Raw genomic sequence first — 26,313 nt, forward strand, 5'->3', positions numbered from 1 at the left:
GTATGTTATGTCTGAATGTGTTCTAATACAGTATGTTATGTCTGAATGTGTTCTAATACAGTATGTTATGTCTGAATGTGTTCTAATACAGTATGTTATGTCTGAATGTGTTCTAATACAGTATGTTATGTCTGAATGTGTTCTAATACAGTATGTTATGTCTGAATGTGTTCTAATACAGTATGTTATGCCTGAATGTGTTCTAATACAGTATGTTATGTCTGAATGTGTTCTAATACAGTATCTGGATGTCATAAGGTGAATTCACCAATTTGTAAGTCGCTCTGGATAAGAGCGTCTGCCAAATGACTTAAATGTAATGTAAATGTAAATGTTAACTTATCTCTGAACTAACTGCATCCTCCAGGCAGAGTGTGTTAGCCGTCAAGCCTGCTGGGAGGAGCGATCCCTGTGTGTGTGTGTGTGTGAGTGAGTGCTGGGAGAGGTAGTGACCCTGTTAGAGAAGGAGGGAGGGATTGTGGGGATCTGGTGAATGTCTCCTGCCTGCCGCAGTGAGAGAATTACCTTCACTTCTCTCTATTTCTCCCGGGAGTGACGTCGTTAGGCAGTACTTAGTGGCGGAGTAGCGGTGGTTTTGCCTGGGGGCCTCGACTATGATCAGATCAGATGAGCCCCTCTGAATCCTGTTACACTCTGGCTTAGAGAAGACAGTGGAGAGAAGAAGAGGGAGTCAGAGTTCCATGTGGTAAGCTGACTAGATATGCACGCTTATTCTGGGAGAGAGGAACATTTGAAAGTCATGCAAAAACTATTGCGTGTGTAGCTGTTATTTGGAGTGTGTGTGTGTGTGTGTGTGTCCTGTCTGTCTGTCTGTCTGTCTGTCTGTCTGTCTGTCTGTCTGGTCTTGTCTGGTCTTGTGTGTCCTGTCTGAGTGTTTATGTGTGTTTTTGTATTTGATATGTGTCGATAGGGATCCCTAGTCTCCATGTATTAAGGACCTGCTGCCATTAGGACTTTAGAGTTTAGCTGTTGTAATTGGCCGCTGTTGTAATTGGCCGTTACGAATAGTTGAACTGGAGAAAGTAAAAAAAAATCATTCAGGGACTATCAAATGCATTCCTTTTGGGAATTACATTTTTTGCTGTTTAAAAAAAAAAATTATATATATATATATATATATGACATGGTTGGTAAGATTTCTGTAAGCTATACAGTAGTTTGAGCTGTGGACAAATTATTTTACCTGTACTAACAAATGTAGAAATTAATTTGAAACTGACGTTGCAAAAATCATCAGTCCTGTTTTTTCACAAAATTCTGCTTTAGAACATTTGATGCTTTGATTAAATCAGTACGTCACCTGCCTTGTCTGATAGTGAAATCCTTTAATTTTATTCACGCATTAATTTAATATAAATATAATGGTGCTTCAAGCCAAGGACTTGCGTTTAAAAGGACAGTGAGCTAGAAACCTAAAACTAATTATTATAGATTCCACACAACACACAAGAAGCAAGTGCCAGAGGAAGGAACTGAGCCCAAAGCTAAAGGGATCATCTCTCTCTGTGTGAAAACATTAGGATTGATTGGATTCCCTGAAACGTGCTTCACTGAGTTGGATTGTAGTTCAAAGTGGTGCTGTACACAGAGGTGGCCAAGATGGCCCCTCGGGCAATCTGTTATTGTGTCAACTCCTTATTGTTTCTTTTAACGTTGCAAAGGGAGTCTACGATAAATACTAACTGTCTCGATCACTGAAGTCTAGCGATGTCCTGAATTTATTGAGCAATTTGTGGTTGGCACACTTTCGAAAAGGTTAGAGCTGCCCTAAGATAGGGACTGTCACTGATAATGACTGAGGAACTGGCATCATGTCCTATGATTGACAGCTTTAGAACATAACGCTCCACTGGAGGGTCTCTGTTGGTCTCCTTGCATTGTATCAACTAAAAACAGAGGTGAATTTTAAAAGGAGGGACGAGTGCAGGTAGACGTGTTACAGTAAGTCATTAGCAACATGGAGACATTCAGAACGTGTCACTAAGATAGGGGCGAGGTACGGTGGGGAATTCCGTTTCCTAACATCGTGTTTTCACAGGAAATCTCTCGCCCTTCCCGTCTTGGGGAGCGTTCAGCAGGACACAACCTTTTGGAACGTTCCGATAGGAATAGGCTATGTAGAATAAACATGCCTGACATGTATGCACATCAATGCATCCCATTGGCTGTTTGTGCCACTTGAATCGGCAATGTTCAATAACGTTTGGCTACTGAATGTAGCCCTGTGTCCTAATAGTGTTGCTTTAAAGGTCCAATGCGGCCGTTTTTATCTCAATATCAAATCCTTTCTGGGTGACAATTAAGCACCTTACTGCTATTGTTTTCAATTAAAATAGGCAAAAAGACACAAAAATAGCAGCTAGCACTGCGATTCAGAGCCTTAGACCACTGCGATTCAGAGCCTTAGACCACTGCGATTCAGAGCCTTAGACCACTGGGATTCAGAGCCTTAGACCACTGCGATTCAGAGCCTTAGACCACTGCGATTCAGAGCCTTAGACCACTGCGATTCAGAGCCTTAGACCACTGCGATTCAGAGCCTTAGACCACTGCGATTCAGAGCCTTAGACCACTGCGATTCAGAGCCTTAGACCACTGCGATTCAGAGCCTTAGACCACTGGGATTCAGAGCCTTAGACCACTGCGATTCAGAGCCTTAGACCACTGCGATTCAGAGCCTTAGACCACTGCGATTCAGAGCCTTAGACCACTGCGATTCAGAGCCTTAGACCACTGCGATTCAGAGCCTTAGACCACTGCGATTCAGAGCCTTAGACCACTGCGATTCAGAGCCTTAGACCACTGCGATTCAGAGCCTTAGACCACTGGGATTCAGAGCCTTAGACCACTGCGATTCAGAGCCTTTAGACCACTGCGATTCAGAGCCTTAGACCACTGCGATTCAGAGCCTTAGACCACTGCGGTTCAGAGCCTTAGACCACTGCGGTTCAGAGCCTTAGACCACTGCGATTCAGAGCCTTTAGACCACTGCGATTCAGAGCCTTAGACCACTGCGATTCAGAGCCTTAGACCACTGCGATTCAGAGCCTTAGACCACTGCGATTCAGAGCCTTAGACCACTGCGATTCAGAGCCTTAGACCACTGCGATTCAGAGCCTTAGACCACTGCGATTCAGAGCCTTAGACCACTGCGATTCAGAGCCTTAGACCACTGCGATTCAGAGCCTTAGACCACTGCGATTCAGAGCCTTAGACCACTGCGATTCAGAGCCTTAGACCACTGCGATTCAGAGCCTTTAGACCACTGCGATTCAGAGCCTTAGACCACTGCGCCACTCAGGAGGCCTACACTGTCAAACTTTTGTTTAATATCAGCCAGTGGTTTTGAAAGTGGCCAAAAGTAATCCCTGTTTTTGTTGTGTACTACGTCACAAATCCAATTCGTACGATATGTTACGAATTTATTGAGGTTAAGATCCTGGAGTTCATCTTTGACTAATTTTCCACCTGGTGATGTCATCACACAGGTCAAAACTCCATCCCACCAAAACAGGCTGAATTTTCAGGTAGGTCTTTCCATACAGCTCTGACACTAAAGGGATATTATCATCATTTTCATCATTTCACAGTATTATTCCAACATCATAGTGTGGAAATATAACACAAGAAAATCACACTTTTGGCTGCACTGGGCTTTTAAGAGTGTGCAGTGTCATCTCATTTCATGTGTGGTGCACCCTGGGAGAAGGCATACCCCGTTAGACAGAAACAGAAGGTGAGAGAAAGAAATTAAGGAAGTTATTTATACAAAATACTTCATGTGATGAGACACAGGACACAGATTTTACATTTCAATCAATGTGCTACAGTAATAAAAATAGATCCTTCCTTCACTCTGTGTGTGTGTGTGTGTGTGTGTGTGTGTGTGTGTGTGTATCCAGGCTGGGTATGCTCTCCAAGCCTATTGTCATTCACAATGACTTCCTTCCCTCGATGAACGGAGGCGATGGCCAAAACCCTACACCAGGAAGTGGATGGCCCTTTTGTTACCCAGCAGCCCACAGGATATTTTGGGGCTGCTCGATTTTCCACTTCCTGTTTTTCTTTTCCTTGTTGTTGTCCCACCCCCTAAATGTTTCTTATTATGATGATTGGATGATTTATTTTTCTGAATCCTTTCCAGAAGGTTTAAATGATGGATCATACACTACTGTAAGTTTCCTAAAGCCTCACCCTGGCCAGATAAGTCACACTTCTTTCAGACTTAGTTTTTGTCAGCCAGTCAGAATGATTAGACTAAGGCACTCCCCTCATATCTTTAATCACAACATGTATTTGTTTTAAGTTACAACTCAACTCATCATTTAAACGAGACTCCAGTGTTATGATGCTTCATAACAGATTTCCAGATAGAATATTTTTATATCAATAGGACCCTGGATCCATCACTGACCTCTATTGTAATGCTGAATCCATTCCATGCCCATCACTGACCCCTATTGTAATGCTGAATCCATTCCAAGCCCATCACTGACCCCTATTGTAATGCTGAATCCATTCCAAGCCCATCACTGACCCCTATTGTAATGCTGAATCCATTCCATGCCCATCACTGACCACTATTGTAATGCTGAATCCATTCCAAGCCCATCACTGACCCCTATTGTAATGCTGAATCCATTCCAAGCCCATCACTGACCCCTATTGTAATGCTGAATCCATTCCATGCACATCACTGACCCCTATTGTAATGCTGAATCCCTTCCATGCCCATCACTGACCCCTATTGTAATGCTGAATCCATTCCAAGCCCATCACTGACCCCTATTGTAATGCTGAATCCATTCCAAGCCCATCACTGACCCCTATTCTAATGCTGAATCCATTCCATGCCCATCACTGACCCCTATTGTAATGCTGAATCCATTCCAAGCCCATCACTGACCCCTATTGTAATGCTGAATCCATTCCATTCCCATCACTGACCCCTATTGTAATGCTGAATCCATTCCATGCCCATCACTGACCCCTATTGTAATGCTGAATCCATTCCAAGCCCATCACTGACCCCTATTGTAATGCTGAATCCATTCCAAGCCCATCACTGACCCCTATTGTAATGCTGAATCCATTCCATGCCCATCACTGACCCCTATTGTAATGCTGAATCCATTCCAAGCCCATCACTGACCCCTATTCTAATGCTGAATCCATTCCATTCCCATCACTGACCCCTATTGTAATGCTGAATCCATTCCATGCCCATCACTGACCCCTATTGTAATGCTGAATCCATTCCAAGCCCATCACTGACCCCTATTGTAATGCTGAATCCATTCCAAGCCCATCACTGACCCCTATTGTAATGCTGAATCCATTCCATTCCCATCACTGACCCCTATTGTAATGCTGAATCCATTCCAAGCCCATCACTGACCCCTATTGTAATGCTGAATCCATTCCATTCCCATCACTGACCCCTATTGTAATGCTGAATCCATTCCAAGCCCATCACTGACCCCTATTGTAATGCTGAATCCATTCCATTCCCATCACTGACCCCTATTGTAATGCTGAATCCATTCCAAGCCCATCACTGACCCCTATTGTAATGCTGAATCCATTCCATTCCCATCACTGACCCCTATTGTAATGCTGAATCCATTCCATTCCCATCACTGACCCCTATCCTTATGGCCTCCCATTGACTCCTCCTTTGCAGATCTGAAAATAATGGAAAGGAGGGTGCGTGAGCGCGTGTTTGTGTATCCCAGGAAATTAGAGATTGGTATCTAGTTCCCCTTCCTTATTCTTCCTTCCTGATTATTAGACAGGAGGGAATCCCCATGGAAACCCATACTGCTGATATTAGTCTCATCCTTTCAGAAAGGTTAAGGAATCAGTCTGGAGTCATTTAGTGAGTCTGTCTCGTGTGTGCGTGCATGTGTGCGTGCGTGCGTGCGTGCGTGCATTTGTTTGTGTATCCCAGGAAGTTAGAGATTGGTATCTAGTTCTCCTTCCTTATTCTTCCTTCCTGGTTATTAGATGAGAGAGCAGGCACTCAGTAAAGGAGGGAATTGGGATTAGAGGAGGGGAAGGAAGAAAGCATTACTAATAGTGAATGTGATGTCATAAAGCATTATTAATAGTGAGTGTGATGTCATAAAGCATTATTAATAGTGAGTGTGATGTCATAAAGCATTATTAATAGTGAGTGTGATGTCATAAAGCATTATTAATAGTGAATGTGATGTCATAAAGCATTATTAATAGTGAATGTGATGTCATAAAGCATTATTAATAGTGAATGTGATGTCAAAGCATTACTCGTAGTGAATGTGATGTCAAAGCATTACTCGTAGTGAATGTGATGTCATAAAGCATTACTCGTAGTGAATGTGATGTCAAAGCATTACTCGTAGTGAATGTGATGTCATAAAGCATTACTCGTAGTGAATGTGATGTCAAAGCATTACTCGTAGTGAATGTGATGTCAAAGCATTACTCGTAGTGAATGTGATGTCAAAGCATTACTCGTAGTGAATGCGATGTCATAAAGCATTACTCGTAGTGAATGCGATGTCATAAAGCATTACTCGTAGTGAATGCGATGTCATAAAGCATTACTCGTAGTGAATGCGATGTCATAAAGCATTACTCGTAGTGAATGCGATGTCATAAAGCATTACTCGTAGTGAATGCGATGTCATAAAGCATTACTCGTAGTGAATGCGATGTCATAAAGCATTACTCGTAGTGAATGCGATGACATAAAGCATTACTCATAGTGAATGTATTGTCATAACGCATTACTAATAGTGAATGTGATGTCAAAGTATTATAATTAGTCAATGTAATATAAAGTAACACAATTGTCAGGTTGAAGGTATATCAGAAAGTAAATAATGTATATAACTTTTTCTGACATGAACACAATCATTGAGCTAACCCTCGGTCACTGTAGATGTGGCCAGAGCATTGAGCAATGTGACTTTAAACATTACAGTTTGAGTTGGATTTATTATGGATCCCCATTAACTGCTGCCAAGGCATCAGCTACTCTTCCTGGGGTCCAGCAAAATGAAGGCAGTTATAATATTTTTAAAACAATACAAGATATTCACAACAGATTTCACTACATTTTAAGTGTGTGCCATCAGGCCCCTACTCTACTACCACATAGCCACAACATTGTGTATAGTGCGTATGTTATTGTGTGTTTGTATGCATGTGTCTGTACCTCTATGTGTGTGTGTCTCTTCACAGTCCCTGCTGTTCCATAAGGTGTTTTTGTATCTGTTTTTTAAAATCTGATTCAACTGTTTTCATCAGTTACTTGATGTGGAATAGAGTACCATGTAGTCATGGCTCTATGTAGTACCGTGCGCCTCCCATAGTCTGTTCTGGACTTGGGGACTGTGAAGAGACCTCTGGTGGCATGTCTTGTGGGGTATGCATGGGTGTCCGAGCTGTGTGCCAGTAGTTCAAACTACTGGCAAACTGCTCAGTGCTTTCAACATGTCATTACCTCTCACAAATAGAAGTGGTGATGAAGTCAATCTCTCCTCCACTTTTAGCCAGGAGAGACTGACATGCATATTATTAATGTTAGCTCTCTGTGTACATCCAAGGACCAGCTATGCTGTCAACTGCAATTTTCCTAAGTCCCTCTTTCTGGCACCTGACCACACAACTGAACAGTAGTCGAGGTGTGACAAAACTAGGGCCTGTAGGACCTGCCTTGCTGATAGTGTTGTTAAGAAGGTAGAAACTAGGGCCTGTAGGACCTGCCTTGTTGATAGTGCTGTTAAGAAGGTAGAAACTAGGGCCTGTAGGACCTGCCTTGTTGATAGTGTTGTTAAGAAGGTAGAAACTAGGGCCTGTAGGACCTGCCTTGTTGATAGTGCTGTTAAGAAGGTAGAAACTAGGGCCTGTAGGACCTGCCTTGTTGATAGTGTTGTTAAGAAGGTAGAAACTAGGGCCTGTAGGACCTGCCTTGTTGATAGTGCTGTTAAGAAGGTAGAAACTAGGGCCTGTAGTTTCTTATTTTTATTCAGTTTAGTCACATGATTTCTCAATTTGCAGTACGTTTGCCAATCGGTTGTACAGCCAGACCTATTTGCCATTTATTTTTCCTCATCCCTCTCAACCATACAGTTTTTCAATTCCTCATCATTACACAGGGATTTAACAGTATTTACAGTCATTTTCTTAATGGATTCATGCTTATTGGTAACTGGGATAAGCAATTTCATAAATGTGTCAAGTGCAGCATCTGGTTGCTCCTCATTACACACCACGGACCAACAACATCTGAATCGCTACAAAACGTCTTGTATGACCTCTTATACACTATATTAGGCCCAGCCTTAGGATATGGATCTTTGGTTTTCCTAGATATGGCTACTATATTGTGATCACTATATCAAATGGATTCGGATACTGCTTTCAAACAAATTTCTGCAGCATTAGTAATGATTTGATCAATACATGTTGGTTGATTTCATTCCTGATAGGCTGATTGTTATCCCTGATAGGCTGATTGTTATCCCTGATAGGCTGATTGTTAACCCTGATAGGCTGATTGTTGATAGGCTGATTGTTAACCCTGATAGGCTGATTGTTGATAGGCTGATTGTTAACCCTGATAGGCTGATTGTTAACCCTGATAGGCTGATTGTTGATAGGCTGATTGTTAATAGGCTGATTGTTAACCCTGATAGGCTGATTGTTAACCCTGATGGGCTGATTGTTGATAGGCTGATTGTTAACCCTGATAGGCTGATTGTTAACCCTGATAGGCTGATTGTTGATAGGCTGATTGTTAATAGGCTGATTGTTAACCCTGATAGGCTGATTGTTATCCCTGATAGGCTGATTGTTAATAGGCTGATTGTTAACCTGTACCAGGTTACAGGCACTAGTTACAGTTTGTAGATTTCTCTTGAGTGGGCAGCCTGATGATAGCCAGTCAATATTTTAATCTCCCAGTAAATATACAGTGCTTTGCCAAAGTATTCGGCCCCCTTGAACTTTGCCACATTTTGCCACATTTCAGGCTTCAAACATAAAGATATAAAACTGTATTTTTTTGTGAAGAATCAACAACAAGTGGGACACAATCATGAAGTGGAACGACATTTATTGGATATTTCAAACTTTTTTAACAAATCAAAAACTGAAAAATTGGGCATGCAAAATTATTCAGCCCCCTTAAGTTAATACTTTGTAGCGCCACCTTTTGCTGCGATTACAGCTGTAAGTTGCTTGGGGTATGTCTCTATCAGTTTTGCACATCGAGAGACTGACATTTTTTCCCATTCCTCCTTGGAAAACAGCTCGAGCTCAGTGAGGTTGGATGGAGAGCATTTGTGAACAGCAGTTTTCAGTTCTTTCCACAGATTCTCGATTGGATTCAGGTCTGGACTTTGACTTGGCCGTTCTAACACCTGGATATGTTTATTTTTGAACCATTCCATTGTAGATTTTGCGTTATGTTTTGGATCATTGTCTTGTTGGAAGACAAATCTCCGTCCCAGTCTCAGATCTTTTGCAGACCCCATCAGGTTTTCTTCCAGAATGGTCCTGTATTTGGCTCCATCCATCTTCCCATCAATTTTAACCATCTTCCCTGTCCCTGCTGAAGAAAAGCAGGCCCAAACCATGATGCTGCCACCACCATGTTTGACAGTGGGGATGGTATGTTCAGGGTGATGAGCTTTGTTGCTTTTACGCCAAACATAACGTTTTGCATTGTTGCCAAAAAGTTCAATTTTGGTTTCATCTGACCAGAGCACCTTCTTCCACATGTTTGGTGTGTCTCCCAGGTGGCTTGTGGCAAACTTTAAACGACACTTTTTATGGATATCTTTAAGAAATGGCTTTCTTCTTGCCACTCTTCCATAAAGGCCAGATTTGTGCAATATACGACTGATTGTTGTCCTATGGACAAAGTCTCCCACCTCAGCTGTAGATCTCTGCAGTTCATCCAGAGTGAACTTATATTATTATTATTATTATTTATTTATTTATAATTCCATCATTGTTTCCAGAAGGTATCAAAATTGTCAATAAATAATACACCCACAGAGCTGCCATAGTCTGGTAGCCAGTTATGGAGGGATAAAAGCCTGCTGAACCGTTCAATGCCATGATTTAGGGAGGGCAGAGGGACAGATATTATGGGGTGTTTGGGTCACTACTTGTCACCGACAATCAGTTCTTTAAAATCCATCTTCAGCTGTTCTGAGCTGCCTTTCATAATGCCATTTGACCCCACATGAACAATGACAGTATCATTCCCTGACACACAGCCCAGGAAGCAACCTTATCTTTGACCCCACATGAACCATGACAGTATCATTCCCTGACACACAGCCCAGGAAGAAACCTGGTGATATCCTGAACTTTTGACCCTGGAAAACACAAAGTCATTGCCCCAAGTTTAGATATATGCCTCAACATCGAACCTATCACAATAGCCCGGAATGATCCAGCATCTGCCGTGTCTCAAAGCAGATTGTGAGGCCAGAGCCAAAGAACTCATCTGAGAAGAGGGCTGTGTGCAGGCCTCAACAGCCAAAGGGACAGAGCTCTGATCCAGAGAGCACGGCCCAGAGGAAGGGGGCCGCGGTGGTCCAGGCTGTACCCAGGCAGTTGATTGACTAGGACAGGGAGAGGTAGCTGGAGGGACATCCACAGCCATGGAGGGAACACCCAAAGAGAGCGTTGAATGAGTTCAGCTCTTGGTAGCCTGGATTCGGTTGTTGGTATCCAAGTATTAAAGCGTGCGGGGTTGAAAGTTGAATGAAGAAAGTTGAGCAAGAAAAAAACTAAGATGTTCGTAAATGTGTTAAATGGTTATTAAAAGTAATAAATGAAAGGTTTGGCAGGTAGCCAAGTCACAAGAAACAGCAACACGACAATGTTATGAGGAGAATATTTCAGAAATGTTACAATAGTGTGTTAACATCTATTTCAACATCTAGTTTGATTTACATTTCATTGAGTTGTCCGCTAAAACTAATTCAACATGAAAATCAACAAATAATTTAAGCATGACATTGGATTTAAAACATTTTTAAAAGGACATGTTTACCAAATTCCTTTACATTGAGACTTTTTTCAAATCCAATCAGTTTTCCACAATGTCATCACATTGCATTTTTCTGTTGAAATGATGTGGAAAAACATCGATTCAACCAGTTTGTGATTATGGGGTAGTGAGTGCAGCAGTCCTTAGAAAACCACCCAGGGAAGTCCCAGAAGGCCCCAAAACAGATGCCCTGGCCTCCTGGCTCTGGGGGCATAGTGCCAGCTGTCGGACCATCACACAAAGGGCTCACTGGGACCTGAGCCAGGGGTTTCAAGCACCTGCCAACACAATACACAGCCAAGCCAACAGGTGCCAAGCACCTGCCAACACAGTACACAACCAAGCCAGGGGGTGCCAAGCACCTGCAAACACAATACACAGTCAAGCCAGGGGGTGCCAAGCACCTGCCAACACAATACACAGCCAAACCAGGGGGTGCCAAGCACCTGCCAACACAATACACAGTCAAGCCAACGGGTGCCAAGCACCTGCCAACACAATACACAGCCAAGCCAGGGGGTGCCAAGCACCTGCCAACACAATACACAGTCAAGCCAACGGGTGCCAAGCACCTGCCAACACAATACACAACCAAGCCAGGGGGTGCCAAGCACCTGTCAACACAATACACAGTCAAGCCAGGAGGTGCCAAGCATCTGCCAATACGATACACAGCCAAGCCAGGGGGTGCCAAGCCAGGGGTTCCAAGCCAGGGGGTGCCAAGCCAGGGGGAAAGGAGGGTGCACATATTGTTACACTATATTCACATGGCAAATAGAATTATCAATGTCGGTCTTGGGGGGATGAATCCCTTCTGGTTTACATCCTCTCCTTCTAATAAGGGACTGATTCAGACCTGGGACACCAGGCGAGTGCAATTAACTACCAGGTAGAAACAGAACAGTTTTTCAACCCTTCAGAATCGTAATTGAACAGCCCTGGCTTGGAACAAGCACCCCCAGGAGAGGGAATATTTTGGGCAGACAGGATGGATAACTGTCATAATGACAGTCATCCATAATGACAGTCAGCCAAAATAGTGTTCCACATGACAATTTTTTTTTTTTTTTTTTGGTTCAAATCAAAAGGGCTGCAGTCAATTGCATTCGCATATAACAACATAAGGGACATATGTGGTCGACTGTGGCGCAGTTGATAAAGGAAGGCACTTGCTACTCCAGGGTTGTGGGTTCGATTCCCGCTGGGGTCACCCTTATGGAAAATGTAAGCGTGCATCATTGTAAGTGGCTTTCAAATTAAAGCGTCAGCTAATTGGCACATCATCCTTCAAATAATCACACGTAGTTTCTATCTAACAACTGTGTGTCTGAGCTGACTAATGAGAGAAAAAGCAGCAGAAATTATGTTGTACTCTAGTCCTATTAAGCAGTTTGGATTGGAATTGACTTGAGTGTCTGCTACAACGATCTTTGCGTTGACTAGGAGGCCGAAGCATTCGATCCCCCCTTATAGTCAATGATCATCCAGCACCACTTGATGTGTGTGTGTGGCAGGGCTCTCATGCCCTGATATGAGATTTCCACAGAGAACGACTGCAGTGTAACACATTCTGCAAGCTCCATCTACTCACATCAGGGCATTAGAGCCACTAGCAGGTCTCTCACACAGACACACACCAAGATTATTATAGTGTTTATATTATACATGTATTTTGAATTCAGTTTAGTTTCAGTTCGTTTTTCAGACCTGATTTGCTATTGTTTGCTTAGTTGAAGTTGTATACAGATATTTATATTTTGTTTTAATATTATTTAATAAGGCTCTATTCAATCCGTAGGGCTCGAGATCCGCTTTATTGCGCGATTGGCAATTAAAAACGGAGACTGCATTCACGGTAAACACTGCATATGTCGGCTCAATCGGTATTCACCTTTATATTTTAATGCGGATCTTCCACGATAATTCGGCGACACGGATGGAATCCAGCCCCTTAGTTTCAGTTTTAGGCCACTTTCACATATCCCCTTATGATCCAGATACTGGAGCGTTTGGTAGTGGGTCCAAGATCCATGACCAATTTACCAGGTATTGTGACTCGGCAGCGCGAGTCGCGTGGAACTTTTGTGCTCGTTGTAAACAATCTCACGAACGTCATGTAGAATGTGCTCCAGGCTAATCGCACCCTGAAAGTGTTTTGTGAAAGCATAACGTATTCTGTTGAATTCTCACAAACACTCCAGGAACTAAACCAGGGTAGTGAATTTCATATGTATAAATGAGGCAGAACTGACCGATTGACCCCTTAGATAGGCCAGCTGCAAAGTTAAAACTGGCTAAATTGTAAAAAATAAAAAAAGAAGGAAAAAAAGCTTTTTTGTTCCTAATTTAAGGTTAGGGTTAGGCATTAGGGTTAGGCATTAGGGTTAGGCATTAGGGTTAGGCATTAGGGTTAGGCATTAGGGTTAGGCATTAGGGTTAGGCATTAAGGTTAGGCATTAGGGTTAGGCATTAGGGTTAGGCATTAAGGTTAGGCATTATGCAGGTTAGGCATTAGGGTTAGGCATTAGGGTTAGGCATTAGGGTTAGGCATTAGGGTTAGGCATTAGGGTTAGGCATTAGGGTTAGGCATTAGGGTTAGGCATTAGGGTTAGGCATTAAGGTTAGGCATTAGGGTTAGGCATTAGGGTTAGGCATTAGGGTTAGGCATTAGGGTTAGGCATTAGGGTTAGGCATTAGGGTTAGGCATTAGGGTTAGGCATTAGGGTTAGGCATTAGGGTTAGGGTTAGGGTTAGGCATTAGGGTTAGGGTTAGGCATTAGGGTTAGGCATTAGGGTTAGGCATTAGGGTTAGGCATTAGGGTTAGGGTTAGGCATTAGGGTTAGGCATTAGGGTTAGGGTTAGGGTTAGGCATTAGGGTTAGGGTTAGGGTTAGGCATTAGGGTTAGGCATTAGGGTTAGGCATTAGGGTTAGGGTTAGGCATTAGGGTTAGGCATTAGGGTTAGGCATCAGGGTTAGGCATTAGGGTTAGGCATTAGGGTTAGGCATTAGGGTTAGGGTTAGGCATTAGGGTTAGGCATTAGGGTTAGGCATTAGGGTTAGGCATTAGGGTTAGGCATTAGGGTTAGGCATCAGGGTTAGGCATTAGGGTTAGGCATTAGGGTTAGGCATTAGGGTTAGGCATTAGGGTTAGGGTTAGGCATTAGGGTTAGGCATTAGGGTTAGGCATTAGGGTTAGGGTTAGGCGTTAGGGTTAGGCGTTAGGGTTAGGCATTAGGGTTAGGCATTAGGGTTAGGCATTAGGGTTAGGCATTAGGGTTAGGCATTAGGGTTAGGCATTAGGGGGTTAGGCATTAGGTTAGGCATTAGGGTTAGGCATTAGGGTTAGGCATTAGGGTTAGGGTTAAGGTTAGGCATTAGGGTTAGGCATTAGGGTTAGGCATTAGGGTTAGGGTTAAGGTTAGGCATTAGGGTTAGGCATTAGGGTTAGGGTTAAGGTTAGGCATTAGGGTTAGGCATTAGGGTTAGGCATTAGGGTTAGGCATTAGGGTTAGGCATTAGGGTTAGGCATTAGGGTTAGGGTTAAGGTTAGGCATTAGGGTTAGGCATTAGGGTTAGGCATTAGGGTTAGGCATTAGGGTTAGGCATTAGGGTTAGGCATTAGGGTTAGGCATTAGGGTTAGGGTTAAGGTTAGGCATTAGGGTTAGGCATTAGGGTTAGGCATTAGGGTTAGGGTTAAGGTTAGGCATTAGGGTTAGGCATTAGGGTTAGGCATTAGGGTTAGGCATTAGGGTTAGGGTTAAGGTTAGGCATTAGGGTTAGGCATTAGGGTTAGGCATTAGGGTTAGGCATTAGGGTTAGGCATCAGGGTTAGGCATTAGGGTTAAGGTTAGGGTTAGGCATTAGGGTTAGGCTTTAGGGTTAGGCATTAGGGTTAGGGTTAAGGTTAGGCATTAGGGTTAGGCATTAGGGTTAGGCATTAGGGTTAGGCATTAGGGTTAGGCATTAGGGTTAGGGTTAAGGTTAGGCATTAGGGTTAGGCATTAGGGTTAGGCATTAGGGTTAGGCATTAGGGTTAGGCATTAGGGTTAGGCATTAGGGTTAGGGTTAAGGTTAGGCATTAGGGTTAGGCATTAGGGTTAGGCATTAGGGTTAGGCATTAGGGTTAGGGTTAAGGTTAGGCATTAGGGTTAGGCATTAGGGTTAGGCATTAGGGTTAGGCATTAGGGTTAGGCATTAGGGTTAGGGTTAAGGTTAGGCATTAGGGTTAGGCATTAGGGTTAGGCATTAGGGTTAGGCATTAGGGTTAGGCATTAGGGTTAGGCATCAGGGTTAGGCATTAGGGTTAAGGTTAGGGTTAGGCATTAGGGTTAGGCATTAGGGTTAGGCATTAGGGTTAGGCATTAGGGTTAGGCATCAGGGTTAGGCATTAGGGTTAGGCATTAGGGTTAGGCATTAGGGTTAGGCATTAGGGTTAGGCATTAGGGTTAGGCATTAGGGTTAGGGTTAGGCATTAGGGTTAGGCATTAGGGTTAGGCATTAGGGTTAGGCATTAGGGTTAGGCATTAGGGTTAGGGTTAGGCATTAGGGTTAGGGTTAGGCATTAGGGTTAGGCATTAGGGTTAGGCATTAGGGTTAGGGTTAGGCATTAGGGTTAGGCATTAGGGTTAGGCATTAGGGTTAGGCATTAGGGTTAGGCATTAGGGTTAGGCATTAGGGTTAGGCATTAGGGTTAGGCATTAGGGTTAGGCATTAGGGTTAGCAGTGTGATTTAAGGTTTGGTTGAAAATCAGATTCACTCTGCAGAGATGACACCAGAACAAGACCCATGATGAAAAACCTTAACATGCTCATTCCACATCCCTTTGATTAAAAATGCATCCTTGATTGAGATACAGTTCTGCAAACCTTTAACACTAAAACACAAAAGTATAAAAACAGTAAAGTACACACACACTAAAGGGTAACAAAAAAAATTGTTTAGACACAACTGCTAAGTGGAAGGAGTAGGGCTTTCAAGGAATTGGTCTGATGGTCTGATGTGATGTCATCGACCTCCATCTTGCTTGAAGAACAATAGAGGACAAAATAGGAAAGAACCCTCACACAGGAAAAAAGACCTTTTGTGTAATACCACAATGCAGGATTGCAGTTCATCATGTCTTCTATGGTACCTTCCATCTTCCTGTAGTTCATCATGTCCTCTATGGTACCTTCCATCTTCCTGTAGTTCATCATGTCATCTATGGTACTTTCCATCTTCCTGTAGTTCATCATGTCCTCTATGGTACCTTCCATCTTCCTGTAGTTCATCATGTCCTCTATGGTACCTTCCATCTTCCTGTAGTTCATCATGTCCTCTATGGTACTTTCCATCTTCCTGTAGTTCATCATGTCCTCTATGGTACCTTACATCCTCCTGTAGTTCATCATGTCCTCTATGGTACCTTCCATCTTCCTGTAGTTCATCATGTCCTCTATGGTACCTTCCATCTTCCTGTAGTTCATCATGTCCTCTATGGTACCTTCCATCTTCCTGTAGTTCATCATGTCCTCTATGGTACCTTCCATCTTCCTGTAGTTCATCATGTCCTCTATGGTACCTTCCATCTTCCTGTAGTTCATCATGTCCTCTATGGTACCTTCCATCTTCCTGTAGTTCATCATGTCCTCTATGGTACCTTCCATCTTCCTGTAGTTCATCATGTCCTCTATGGTACCTTCCATCTTCCTGTAGTTCATCATGTCCTCTATGGTACCTTCCATCTTCCTGTAGTTCATCATGTCCTCTATGGTACCTTCCATCTTCCTGTAGTTCATCATGTCCTCTATGGTACCTTCCATCTTCCTGTAGTTCATCATGTCCTATATGGTACCTTCCATCCTCCTGTAGTTCATCATGTCCTCTATGGTACCTTCCATCTTCCTGTAGTTCATCATGTCCTCTATGGTACCTTCCATCTTCCTGTAGTTCATCATGTCCTCTATGGTACCTTCCATCTTCCTGTAGTTCATCATGTCCTCTATGGTACCTTCCATCTTCCTGTAGTTCATCATGTCCTCTATGGTACCTTCCGTCTTCCTGTAGTTCATCATGTCCTCTATGGTACCTTCCGTCTTCCTGTAGTTCATCATGTCCTCTATGGTACCTTCCGTCTTCCTGTAGTTCATCATGTCCTCTATGGTACCTTCCGTCTTCCTGTAGTTCATCATGTCCTCTATGGTACCTTCCATCTTCCTGTAGTTCATCATGTCCTCTATGGTACCTTCCATCTTCCTGTAGTTCATCATGTCCTCTATGGTACCTTCCATCTTCCTGTAGTTCATCATGTCCTCTATGGTACCTTCAATCTTCCTGTAGTTCATCATGTCCTCTATGGTACCTTCAATCTTCCTGTAGTTCATCTGAAACTAGTGTTTATTTTATAGCAGATGGTAGTTGTTTGTCATTAATCGTAATGCAGTCTTATTAATGAATGGATTATCAGACACTTAAAAATAAAGGCATACACACAACTAATACACTCAGTGTGCATAGCTAAACTCACGACAATGGAAAATCACACATGTATTTGAAAAACCATTTGGACATAATTGTAAAACATTCTGATGATGTAAACATTTTTCTATTAGGTCAATAATGATGCCTAATGATTATGCGCTGCATGTGAAGTTTTCATCTCCTAATAGACAAATTAATTGGCAAATTAGTCAGGATTTACCAGCTAATTTATGTATTGTAGGTTTTCCATCAGATGCATAAAGCGATTTATCTAAAAATGTAGATCTCATTGTATTTCATTACGGACAGCTGGAGTTTCATATTTTGAGCTGCTCGTTGCCTTAGTAACCTCTTGTTTGATTCATTTGTGAATGAGTATGTTAAAGGGATGGTTCACTCAAAACTATATATATTTGCATTAGTCCGCTGTTAATACAATCCCAAAAAAGTGTGTCAGATGCTACCTCAGAGCTGCCAGATGTTGTCATGCAGATGCTAACTCAGAGTTCGCAAGATGTTGTCATGGGTTCTTTCCAAACAAACTGGATCCTAGCCTTCTAAAGGATCAAAAATATACCTAGTGTACGTATCCCTATTACCAGGTTCTCTCTCTATGTCCTCTCTATAGGCTATCTTCCATCAACCCCCCTGCCCATTCCCCTCCAGGAAAAAGGAGTCAGTTGCAGAGTGAAGGAAAACACAAGACTGTGAAAGAAAACAAGAAAAACGTCAAAAGACTCGTCTTGAAGGAGGGAGAGAAACACAAACTGGGCGAGAGGAGGGGCTGCCTCAGGCATGGGCAAACAGAACAGCAAGCTACGACCGGAGGTGTTGAATGACCTGCGCGAGAACACAGAGTTCACTGACCACGAGCTCCAGGAGTGGTACAGAGGCTTCCTAAAAGACTGCCCCACGGGCCACCTGACTGTGGATGAGTTCAAGAAGATCTATGCCAACTTCTTCCCGTACGGGGACGCCTCCAAATTTTCCGAGCACGTCTTCCGCACGTTCGACACCAACGCAGACGGGACGATAGACTTCAGGGAGTTCATCATCGCGCTGAGCGTAACGTCACGAGGCAAGCTGGAGCAGAAGCTCAAGTGGGCCTTCAGCATGTACGACCTGGATGGAAATGGCTACATCAGCCGCGCGGAGATGCTGGAGATCGTACAGGTTAGTCTCAATTCCCTATCTTCCACCGATGTATTGTAACATCCGGTCGTGATTGGGTTTCCCATAGGGCGGCGCACAATTGGCCCACCATCGTCCGGGTTTGGTCTGGGGTAGGCCGCCGTTGTAAATACGAATTTAAAATTCGTTATAAAATCAACACAAGGACCAATGGATTTTAGAAATGAGTAAAGTTTGTGGAAGCTAACAGACTGAAGTGTCAAAACACAGCATCTATCACATAGTAAGTAGACAGTGCTAATCAGTGTATCCCTCATTTATCCACCTTGAAGCTAGAATCTGCAGTTTCTACATACATTTTTGGAATTACAGTGCATTCGGAAAGTACTCAGACCTAATCTTTTCTACAATTTGTTACGGTACAGCCTTATTCGAAAATTAATTAAATAATTTTTTCCCCTTCATCAATCCACACACAATACCCCATAATGTCAAAGCAAAAACAGATTTTTAGACATTTTTTCTAATGTGTAAAATTAAAAAAATGCAAATATCACATTTACATTAGTATTCAGACCCTTTACTCAGTACTTTGCTGAAGCACCTTTTGACAGTGATTACAGCCTCGAGTCTTCTTAGGGATGCTTGGCACACCTGTATTTGGGGTGTTCCTCTCATTCTTCTCTGCAGATCCTCTCAAGCTCTGTCAGGTTGGATGAGGAGTATAGCTGGATAGCTATTTTCAGGTCTCTCCAGAGATGTTCGATCGGTTTCAAATCCAGGCTCTGGCTGGGCCACTCAGGGACATTCACAGACCTGTCCCGAAGCCTTTCCTGTGTTGTCTTGGCTGTGTGCTTAGGGTCATTGTCCTGTTGGAAGATGAACCTTTGCCCCAGTCTGAGGTCCTCAGAGCTCTGGAGCAGGTTTTCATCAAGGATCTCTGTACTCATCTGCTCTGTTCATCTTTCCCTCGACCCTGACTATCCTGACATCCCCACAGTATGATGCTTCCACCACCGTGCTTCACCATAGGGATGTGACGCTTGGCATTTAGGCCAAAGTTCAGTCTTGGTTTTATCATACCAGAGAAGGTTGTTTCTCGTGGTCTGAGAGTCCTTTAGGTGCCTTTGACAAACTCCAAGTGGGCTGAGGAGTGGCTTCTGTCTGGCCACTCGAACATAAAGGCCTGATTGGTGGAGCAGTTCACAGATGGTTTTCCTTCTGAGAGATTTTCCCATCTCCATAGAGGAACTCGGGAGCTCTGTCAGAGTAGTACCATTTGGGTTCTTGGTCACCTCCCTGATCAAGGCCCTTCTCCTCCGATTGCTCAGTTTGGCTGGGCAGCCAGCTAAAGGAAGAGTCTTAGTGGTTCCAATCTTCTTCTATTTAAGAATGATGGAGGCCACTGTGTTCTTGGGGACCTTCAATGCTGCAGAAATGTTTTGGCACCCTTCCCAAGATCTCTGCCTGTCTCGGAGCTCTACGGACAATTCCTTCGACCTCATGGCTTAGTTTTTGCTCTGCACTGTCAACTGTGGGACCTTATATATACAGTGGTATGCCTATCCAAATCATGTCCAATCAATTGAATTTACCACAGGTTGACTCCAATCAAGTTGTAGAAACATCTCAAGGATGATCAATAGAAACAGAACGCACCTGAGCTCAATTTCGAGTCTCATAACAAAGGGTCAGAATACTTATGTAAAGAAGGTATTTCTGTTTGTAATAAATGTGATGAAAATCTAAACAACATGTTTTCACGTTGCCAATTATGCGGTATTGTGTGTAGATTGATGAGGGAAACATTGAATACGTTTTAGAATAAGGCTGTAAAGTAACAATGAAGTGGGCTGAATACTGAATACTTTCTGCACTGTAGCTACTATGAACCTCTTAGTGTAACTGTTGAGGTGTTGGCTTGACAGACGCGGGATCAGGGTTTGAGTCGCAGTCCCCCAGAATTCACTACATTGGTTTCAGGAGTCGGATGATGCCCTTGAGGCCTTCCAAGAGACGTGACGGAGTTGGGGACACACTCTCCTGAAGGAAGGGGGTAGTGTTGCAACCATAGATCCATTTCCTGTAGTCTAGTGGCCTCATGGGTGGAATGCTATTGTTCTTTTTCATAATTAATTCAAAATAAAAATGAATAACCCACCGAAAATCCGGTGTTTCAATATCAAACAGTTTTGTTATATTTCAGTCTTCTGTGATGTGTAAAAAGTGCAATATTGGGATGCAAACTCAAAAGGTAATATATTTCAACTCCATATCTGTATTGGTACAGGTGTGTTCTTGTTTTAAGCCCACAGCAATGTGTGTGAGGTGTATTCATTTGTTTAAAAGGGGATTGGTTTTAAGACTACCAAGAAACACTCTGTGTGATCCTGATTTAGCCCACCACAATAAAAAGGTTAAGCCAACATCTAGCGAGCTCGTCAAGAGGTCATATGGTGCAAAATGCATCATACTGTGAAACATTCTGTATTTTGAGAGTTCTAAATCTTGACAACTTGATCACTGACATGTAAAACAGTTTGGGACTGAATCAATAGAGGACTAATGAAACAAATACCAAAATAGTTATTTTGTGGATTTGACCTTTATCTGACTCACATTTTTTACTACAACTTCTGAGCCTGTTGGAGAGGATCAGCAACGTGAGGTGTACTGTACAGTCGTGGCCAAACATTTTAAAAATGATACAAATATTAATTTTCACAAACTGCTGCCTCAGCTTGTATGATGGCAATTTGCATATACTCCAGAATGTTATTAAGAGTGATCAGATGAATTGCAATTAATTGTAAAGTCCCTCTTTGCCATGCAAATGAACTGAATCCCCCAAAAACATTTCCACTGCATTTCAGCCCTGCCACAAAAGGACCAGCTGACATCATGTCAGTGATTCTCTCGTTAACACAGGTGTGAGTGTTGACGAGGACAAGGCTGGAGATCACTCTGTCATGCTGATTGAGTTCAAATAAGACTGGAAGCTTGAAGAGGAGGGTGGTGCTTGGAATCATTGTTCTTTGTCAACCATGGTTACCTGCAAGGAAACACGTGCTATCATCAATGCTTTGCACAAAAAGGGATTCACAGGCAAGGATAGTGCTGCCAGTAAGATTGCACCAAGGAGAGCGGTTCAATTGTTGTGAAGAAGGCTTCATGGCGCCCAATAAAGTCCAGCAAGTGCCAGGACCGTCTCCTAAAGTTGATTCAGCTGCGGGATCGGGGTACCACCAGTACAGAGCTTGCCCGGGAATGGCAGCAGGCAGGTGTGAGTGCATCTACACGTGCAGTGAGGCGAAAACTTTTGGAAGATGGCCTGGTGTCAAGAAGGGCAGCAAAGAAGCCATCAGTCAGGATGTGGCCCAGAAGTTAATTGACAGCATGCCAGGGAGGATTGCTGAGGTCTTGAAAAAGAAGGGTCAACACTGCAAAATATTGACTCTTTCCATCAACTTCATGTAATTGTCAATAAAAGCCTTTGACACTTATGAAATGCTTGTAATTATACTTCAGTATTCCATAGTAATATCTGACAAAAATATCTAAAGACACTGAAGCAGCAAACTTTGTGGAAATTAATATTTGTATCATTCTCAAAACTTTTGGCCACGACTGTAGGATCACGGATCTAAAAAATAGTGTTCCCTGTGAAATAAATACATATATATATTTTTAAATTAAGAATTGCAGAGCTACGCCTCACCCGGTTTAGGCAAATCCCCGCACCAAATACACAGGCACAACCAAACGTGGATTGATTGGAGAAAGCTTGTGTCAATTACAGAACATTTCCTAGAATCTTCTGGCTGCAGCAACAGTAGTGGATAATGCTAGAAACACCGGTAAAACCACAGTGCTTCAAAAAGAGCAACATTAACATTTACATTTAAGTCATTTAGCAGACGCTCTTATCCAGAGCGACTTACAAATTAACCACGGTTCCAACTCATGAACTTGTCCATCAGAACCCAAAATAGAATCTTGTTTTACCACAATGTTTATAAACACTATAAATGTAAACAAACACTGTATAGCTGATAAAACATGGTTAAACCTATAGTTTTCCGTCAGTCCTGGCATCCATAGCTCTATGAATTTTAGGGTTTATATGTATACATTCCTCAGCTTTTTAACAAAACAGAGGCGGGGTAACTGCATTGTTATTGTTTCAATGAAAGGATTCTAGCTTTAACTATCTACTCATATGGTCCCCTCTCTATTCATCTATGTGCCATCTCCCCTAGGCCATCTACAAAATGGTGTCCTCGGTCATGAAGATGCCAGAAGACGAGTCCACACCTGAGAAGAGGACAGACAAGATCTTCAGACAGATGGACTCAAACAACGATGGTGAGGAACCCAGCAAGGGATTCGTCCCAAATGGCACCCTATTCCACAAATACAGAGAATAGGGAATAATTTGGGACTATTGGGTAATAGGGTGCCATTTGGGACAATATATGGAAAAGGGGTGCCATTTGGGACAATATAGGGAATGGGGTGCCATTTGGGACTATATGGGTAATAGGGTGCCATTTGGGGACTATATATAGGGAATAGGGTGCCATTTGGGGACTATATATAGGGAATAGGGTGCCATTTGGGACTATATATAGGGAATAGGGTGCCATTTGGGGACTATATATAGGGAATAGGGTGCCATTTGGGACTATATAGGGAATAGGGTGCCATTTGGGGACTATATATAGGGAATAGGGTGCCATTTGGGACTATATATAGGGAATAGGGTGCCATTTGGGACTATATATAGGTAATATGGTGCCATTTGGGGACTATATATAGGGAATAGGGTGCCATTTGGGACTATATAGGGAATAGGGTGCCATTTGGGACTATATATAGGGAATAGGGTGCCATTTGGGGACTATATATAGGGAATAGGGTGCCATTTGGGGACTATATATAGGGAATAGGGTGCCATTTGGGGACTATATATAGGGAATAGGGTGCCATTTGGGGACTATATATAGGGAATAGGGTGCCATTTGGGACTATATATAGGGAATAGGGTGCCATTTGGGGACTATATATAGGGAATAGGGTGCCATTTGGGACTATATAGGGAATAGGGTGCCATTTGGGACTATATAGGGAATAGGGTGCCATTTGGGACTATATAGGGAATAGGGTGCCATTTGGGACTATATAGGGAATAGGGTGCCATTTGGGACATATCCAACCCAGGACTTTTTAGTGCAGGCAGTCACTATTAAGTGGTTTCTTCTGCAGGGCTATTCAACTACAGGCCCATAAAGGGGTTCGGATAAAAACAACTTTACTGATGGTTCTCTCTTCTCCCTGATCATTTGATAGTCTGAACGTTTGATAGTCTGATATTTAAATAGTTTGATAGCAATTGATTGAAAGAGAGAATCAAATTATTTCTGCACATAATTTAATGGCCTGCTTTATTAGGCGAATCTCTATCTTTATGTGAAGGAGCCCTCTATCTTTATGTGAAGGAGCCCTCTATCTTTATGTGAAGGAGCCCTCTATCCTTATGTGAAGGAGCCCTCTATCTTTATGTGAAGGAGCCCTCTATCCTTATGAGAAGGAGCCCTCTATCCTTATGAGAAGGAGCCCTCTATCCTTATGAGAAGGAGCCCTCTATCCTTATGAGAAGGAGCCCTCTATCCTTATGAGAAGGAGCCCTCTATCCTTATGAGAAGGAGCCCTCTATCCTTATGAGAAGGAGCCCTCTATCCTTATGAGAAGGAGCCCTCTATCCTTATGAGAAGGAGCCCTCTATCCTTATGAGAAGGAGCCCTCTATCCTTATGAGAAGGAGCCCTCTATCCTTATGAGAAGGAGCCCTCTATCCTTATGAGAAGGAGCCCTCTATCCTTATGAGAAGGAGCCCTCTATCCTTATGAGAAGGAGCCCTCTATCCTTATGAGAAGGAGCCCTCTATCTTTATGTGAAGGAGCCCTCTATCCTTATGTGAAGGAGCCCTCTATCCTTATGAGAAGGAGCCCTCTATCTTTATGTGAAGGAGCCCTCTATCCTTATGTGAAGGAGCCCTCTATCCTTATGTGAAGGCATAAGAAACATGGACTCCGACAATAGAGACCTTAACCCAACATCTAGCGACCTTGTCAAAGGGTTCGGATCTCTTGACGTAACAGCTATGTTGGGTTGATAGTCATTGGACTGGAGTTTGAGTATGTGTGATCCCTGGGGGAATTGAACCCATGACCTTCCAACTGAGCCACACAGGTAGCCTAGCGGTTAGAGCGTTGGGCCCGTAACTGAAAAGTTGCTGGATCGACATCCCTGAGCTGACAAGGTAAAAATCTGTCGTTCTACCCCTGAGCAAAGCAGTTAACCCACTTTTCCCTCAGTGCCGTGGATGTTGACTATGGCAGCCCCCTGTACCTCTCTGATTCAGAGGGGTTGGGTTAAATGCAGAAGATGCTTTCAGTTGTGCAACTGACTAGGTATCCCTCTTTCCTTTCCCCACAGGCTAAGTGATAGCTTTGAACTGAGCCACACAGGCTAAGTGATAGCTTTGAACTGAGCCACACGGGCTGAGTGATAGCTTTGAACTGAGCCACACGGGCTGAGTGATAGCTTTGAACTGAGCCACACGGACTAAGTGATAGCTTTGAACTGAGCCACACGGGCTAAGTGATAGCTTTGAACTGAGCCACACGGACTAAGTGATAGCTTTGAACTGAGCCACACGGGCTGAGTGATAGCTTTGAACTGAGCCACACAGGCTGAGTGATAGCTTTGAACTGAGCCACACGGACTAAGTGATAGCTTTGAACTGAGCCACACGGGCTAAGTGATAGCTTTGAACTGAGCCACACGGGCTAAGTGATAGCTTTGAACTGAGCCACACGGACTAAGTGATAGCTTTGAACTGAGCCACACGGGCTGAGTGATAGCTTTGAACTGAGCCACACAGGCTGAGTGATAGCTTTGAACTGAGCCACACAGGCTGAGTGATAGCTTTGAACTGAGCCACACGGACTAAGTGATAGCTTTGAACTGAGCCACACAGGCTAAGTGATAGCTTTGAACTGAGCCACACGGACTAAGTGATAGCTTTGAACTGAGCCACACGGGCTGAGTGGGTTGCAGAAGAGGGAAATCAGTGTATGAGAGGGAGCCACTTTAGACTGTACCTCTTTCTCTGCCTCCACCCATTAGCTCTTATTTTAACCAATTTTAATTATTCTTAACCGTCGATGAGTAACCAAGTTCCTCATCCAATCATGTGGCTTATTTTTGCAGGTAGGCTGTCCCTGGAGGAATTCATCAAAGGTGCCAAGAGTGACCCGTCAATAGTCCGTCTGTTACAGTGTGACCCCAGCAGTGCCAGTCAGTTCTGAACACACACACACACACACACACACTACGTTTAAGCCCACTGTCACATGACTAATACTATATAAATATTGTAATTTTCATCACTGTTGTTTTGAAGATGGTTTGATTTGTACTGTGACAGTTCCATTTCAATCCATAGGAGGATGTTTATAAAAAGTACTCATTTTCATATTGTATTTCACTGTAAATGTAATATGTGTCCGCATGTTTTGGTCCATAAGTATGTTTTAGTATCCTGATAGTGTTTGTTGCGCAACAATGACATCTAGAAT

The 26,313-nt window shown here is 43.1% G+C and overlaps 1 protein-coding gene across 2 annotated transcripts; it reads left to right on the forward strand.

The window, feature by feature from the left end:
* Window positions 1-201: 201 nt before the first annotated feature.
* LOC135508495 (hippocalcin-like protein 1) lies at window positions 202-26,217 on the forward strand. 2 transcript variants are annotated; one of them, XM_064928742.1, is made up of 4 exons: window positions 202-706; window positions 18,169-18,713; window positions 22,931-23,036; window positions 25,946-26,217. In XM_064928742.1, exons 2-4 carry the CDS (start codon window positions 18,336-18,338, stop codon window positions 26,041-26,043), a joined length of 582 nt encoding a protein of 193 aa, XP_064784814.1. In that variant the 5' UTR covers window positions 202-706; window positions 18,169-18,335; the 3' UTR covers window positions 26,044-26,217. The 2 variants fall into 2 exon arrangements, with proteins under 2 accessions (XP_064784814.1, XP_064784815.1); XM_064928743.1 differs by lacking the exon at window positions 202-706 and adding an exon at window positions 3,509-3,548.
* The last annotated feature ends 96 nt before the right edge of the window (window positions 26,218-26,313 follow it).

This window comes from Oncorhynchus masou, chromosome 21 (genome assembly GCF_036934945.1).
Source record: "Oncorhynchus masou masou isolate Uvic2021 chromosome 21, UVic_Omas_1.1, whole genome shotgun sequence".
Classification (NCBI taxonomy): Eukaryota; Metazoa; Chordata; class Actinopteri; order Salmoniformes; family Salmonidae; genus Oncorhynchus; species Oncorhynchus masou.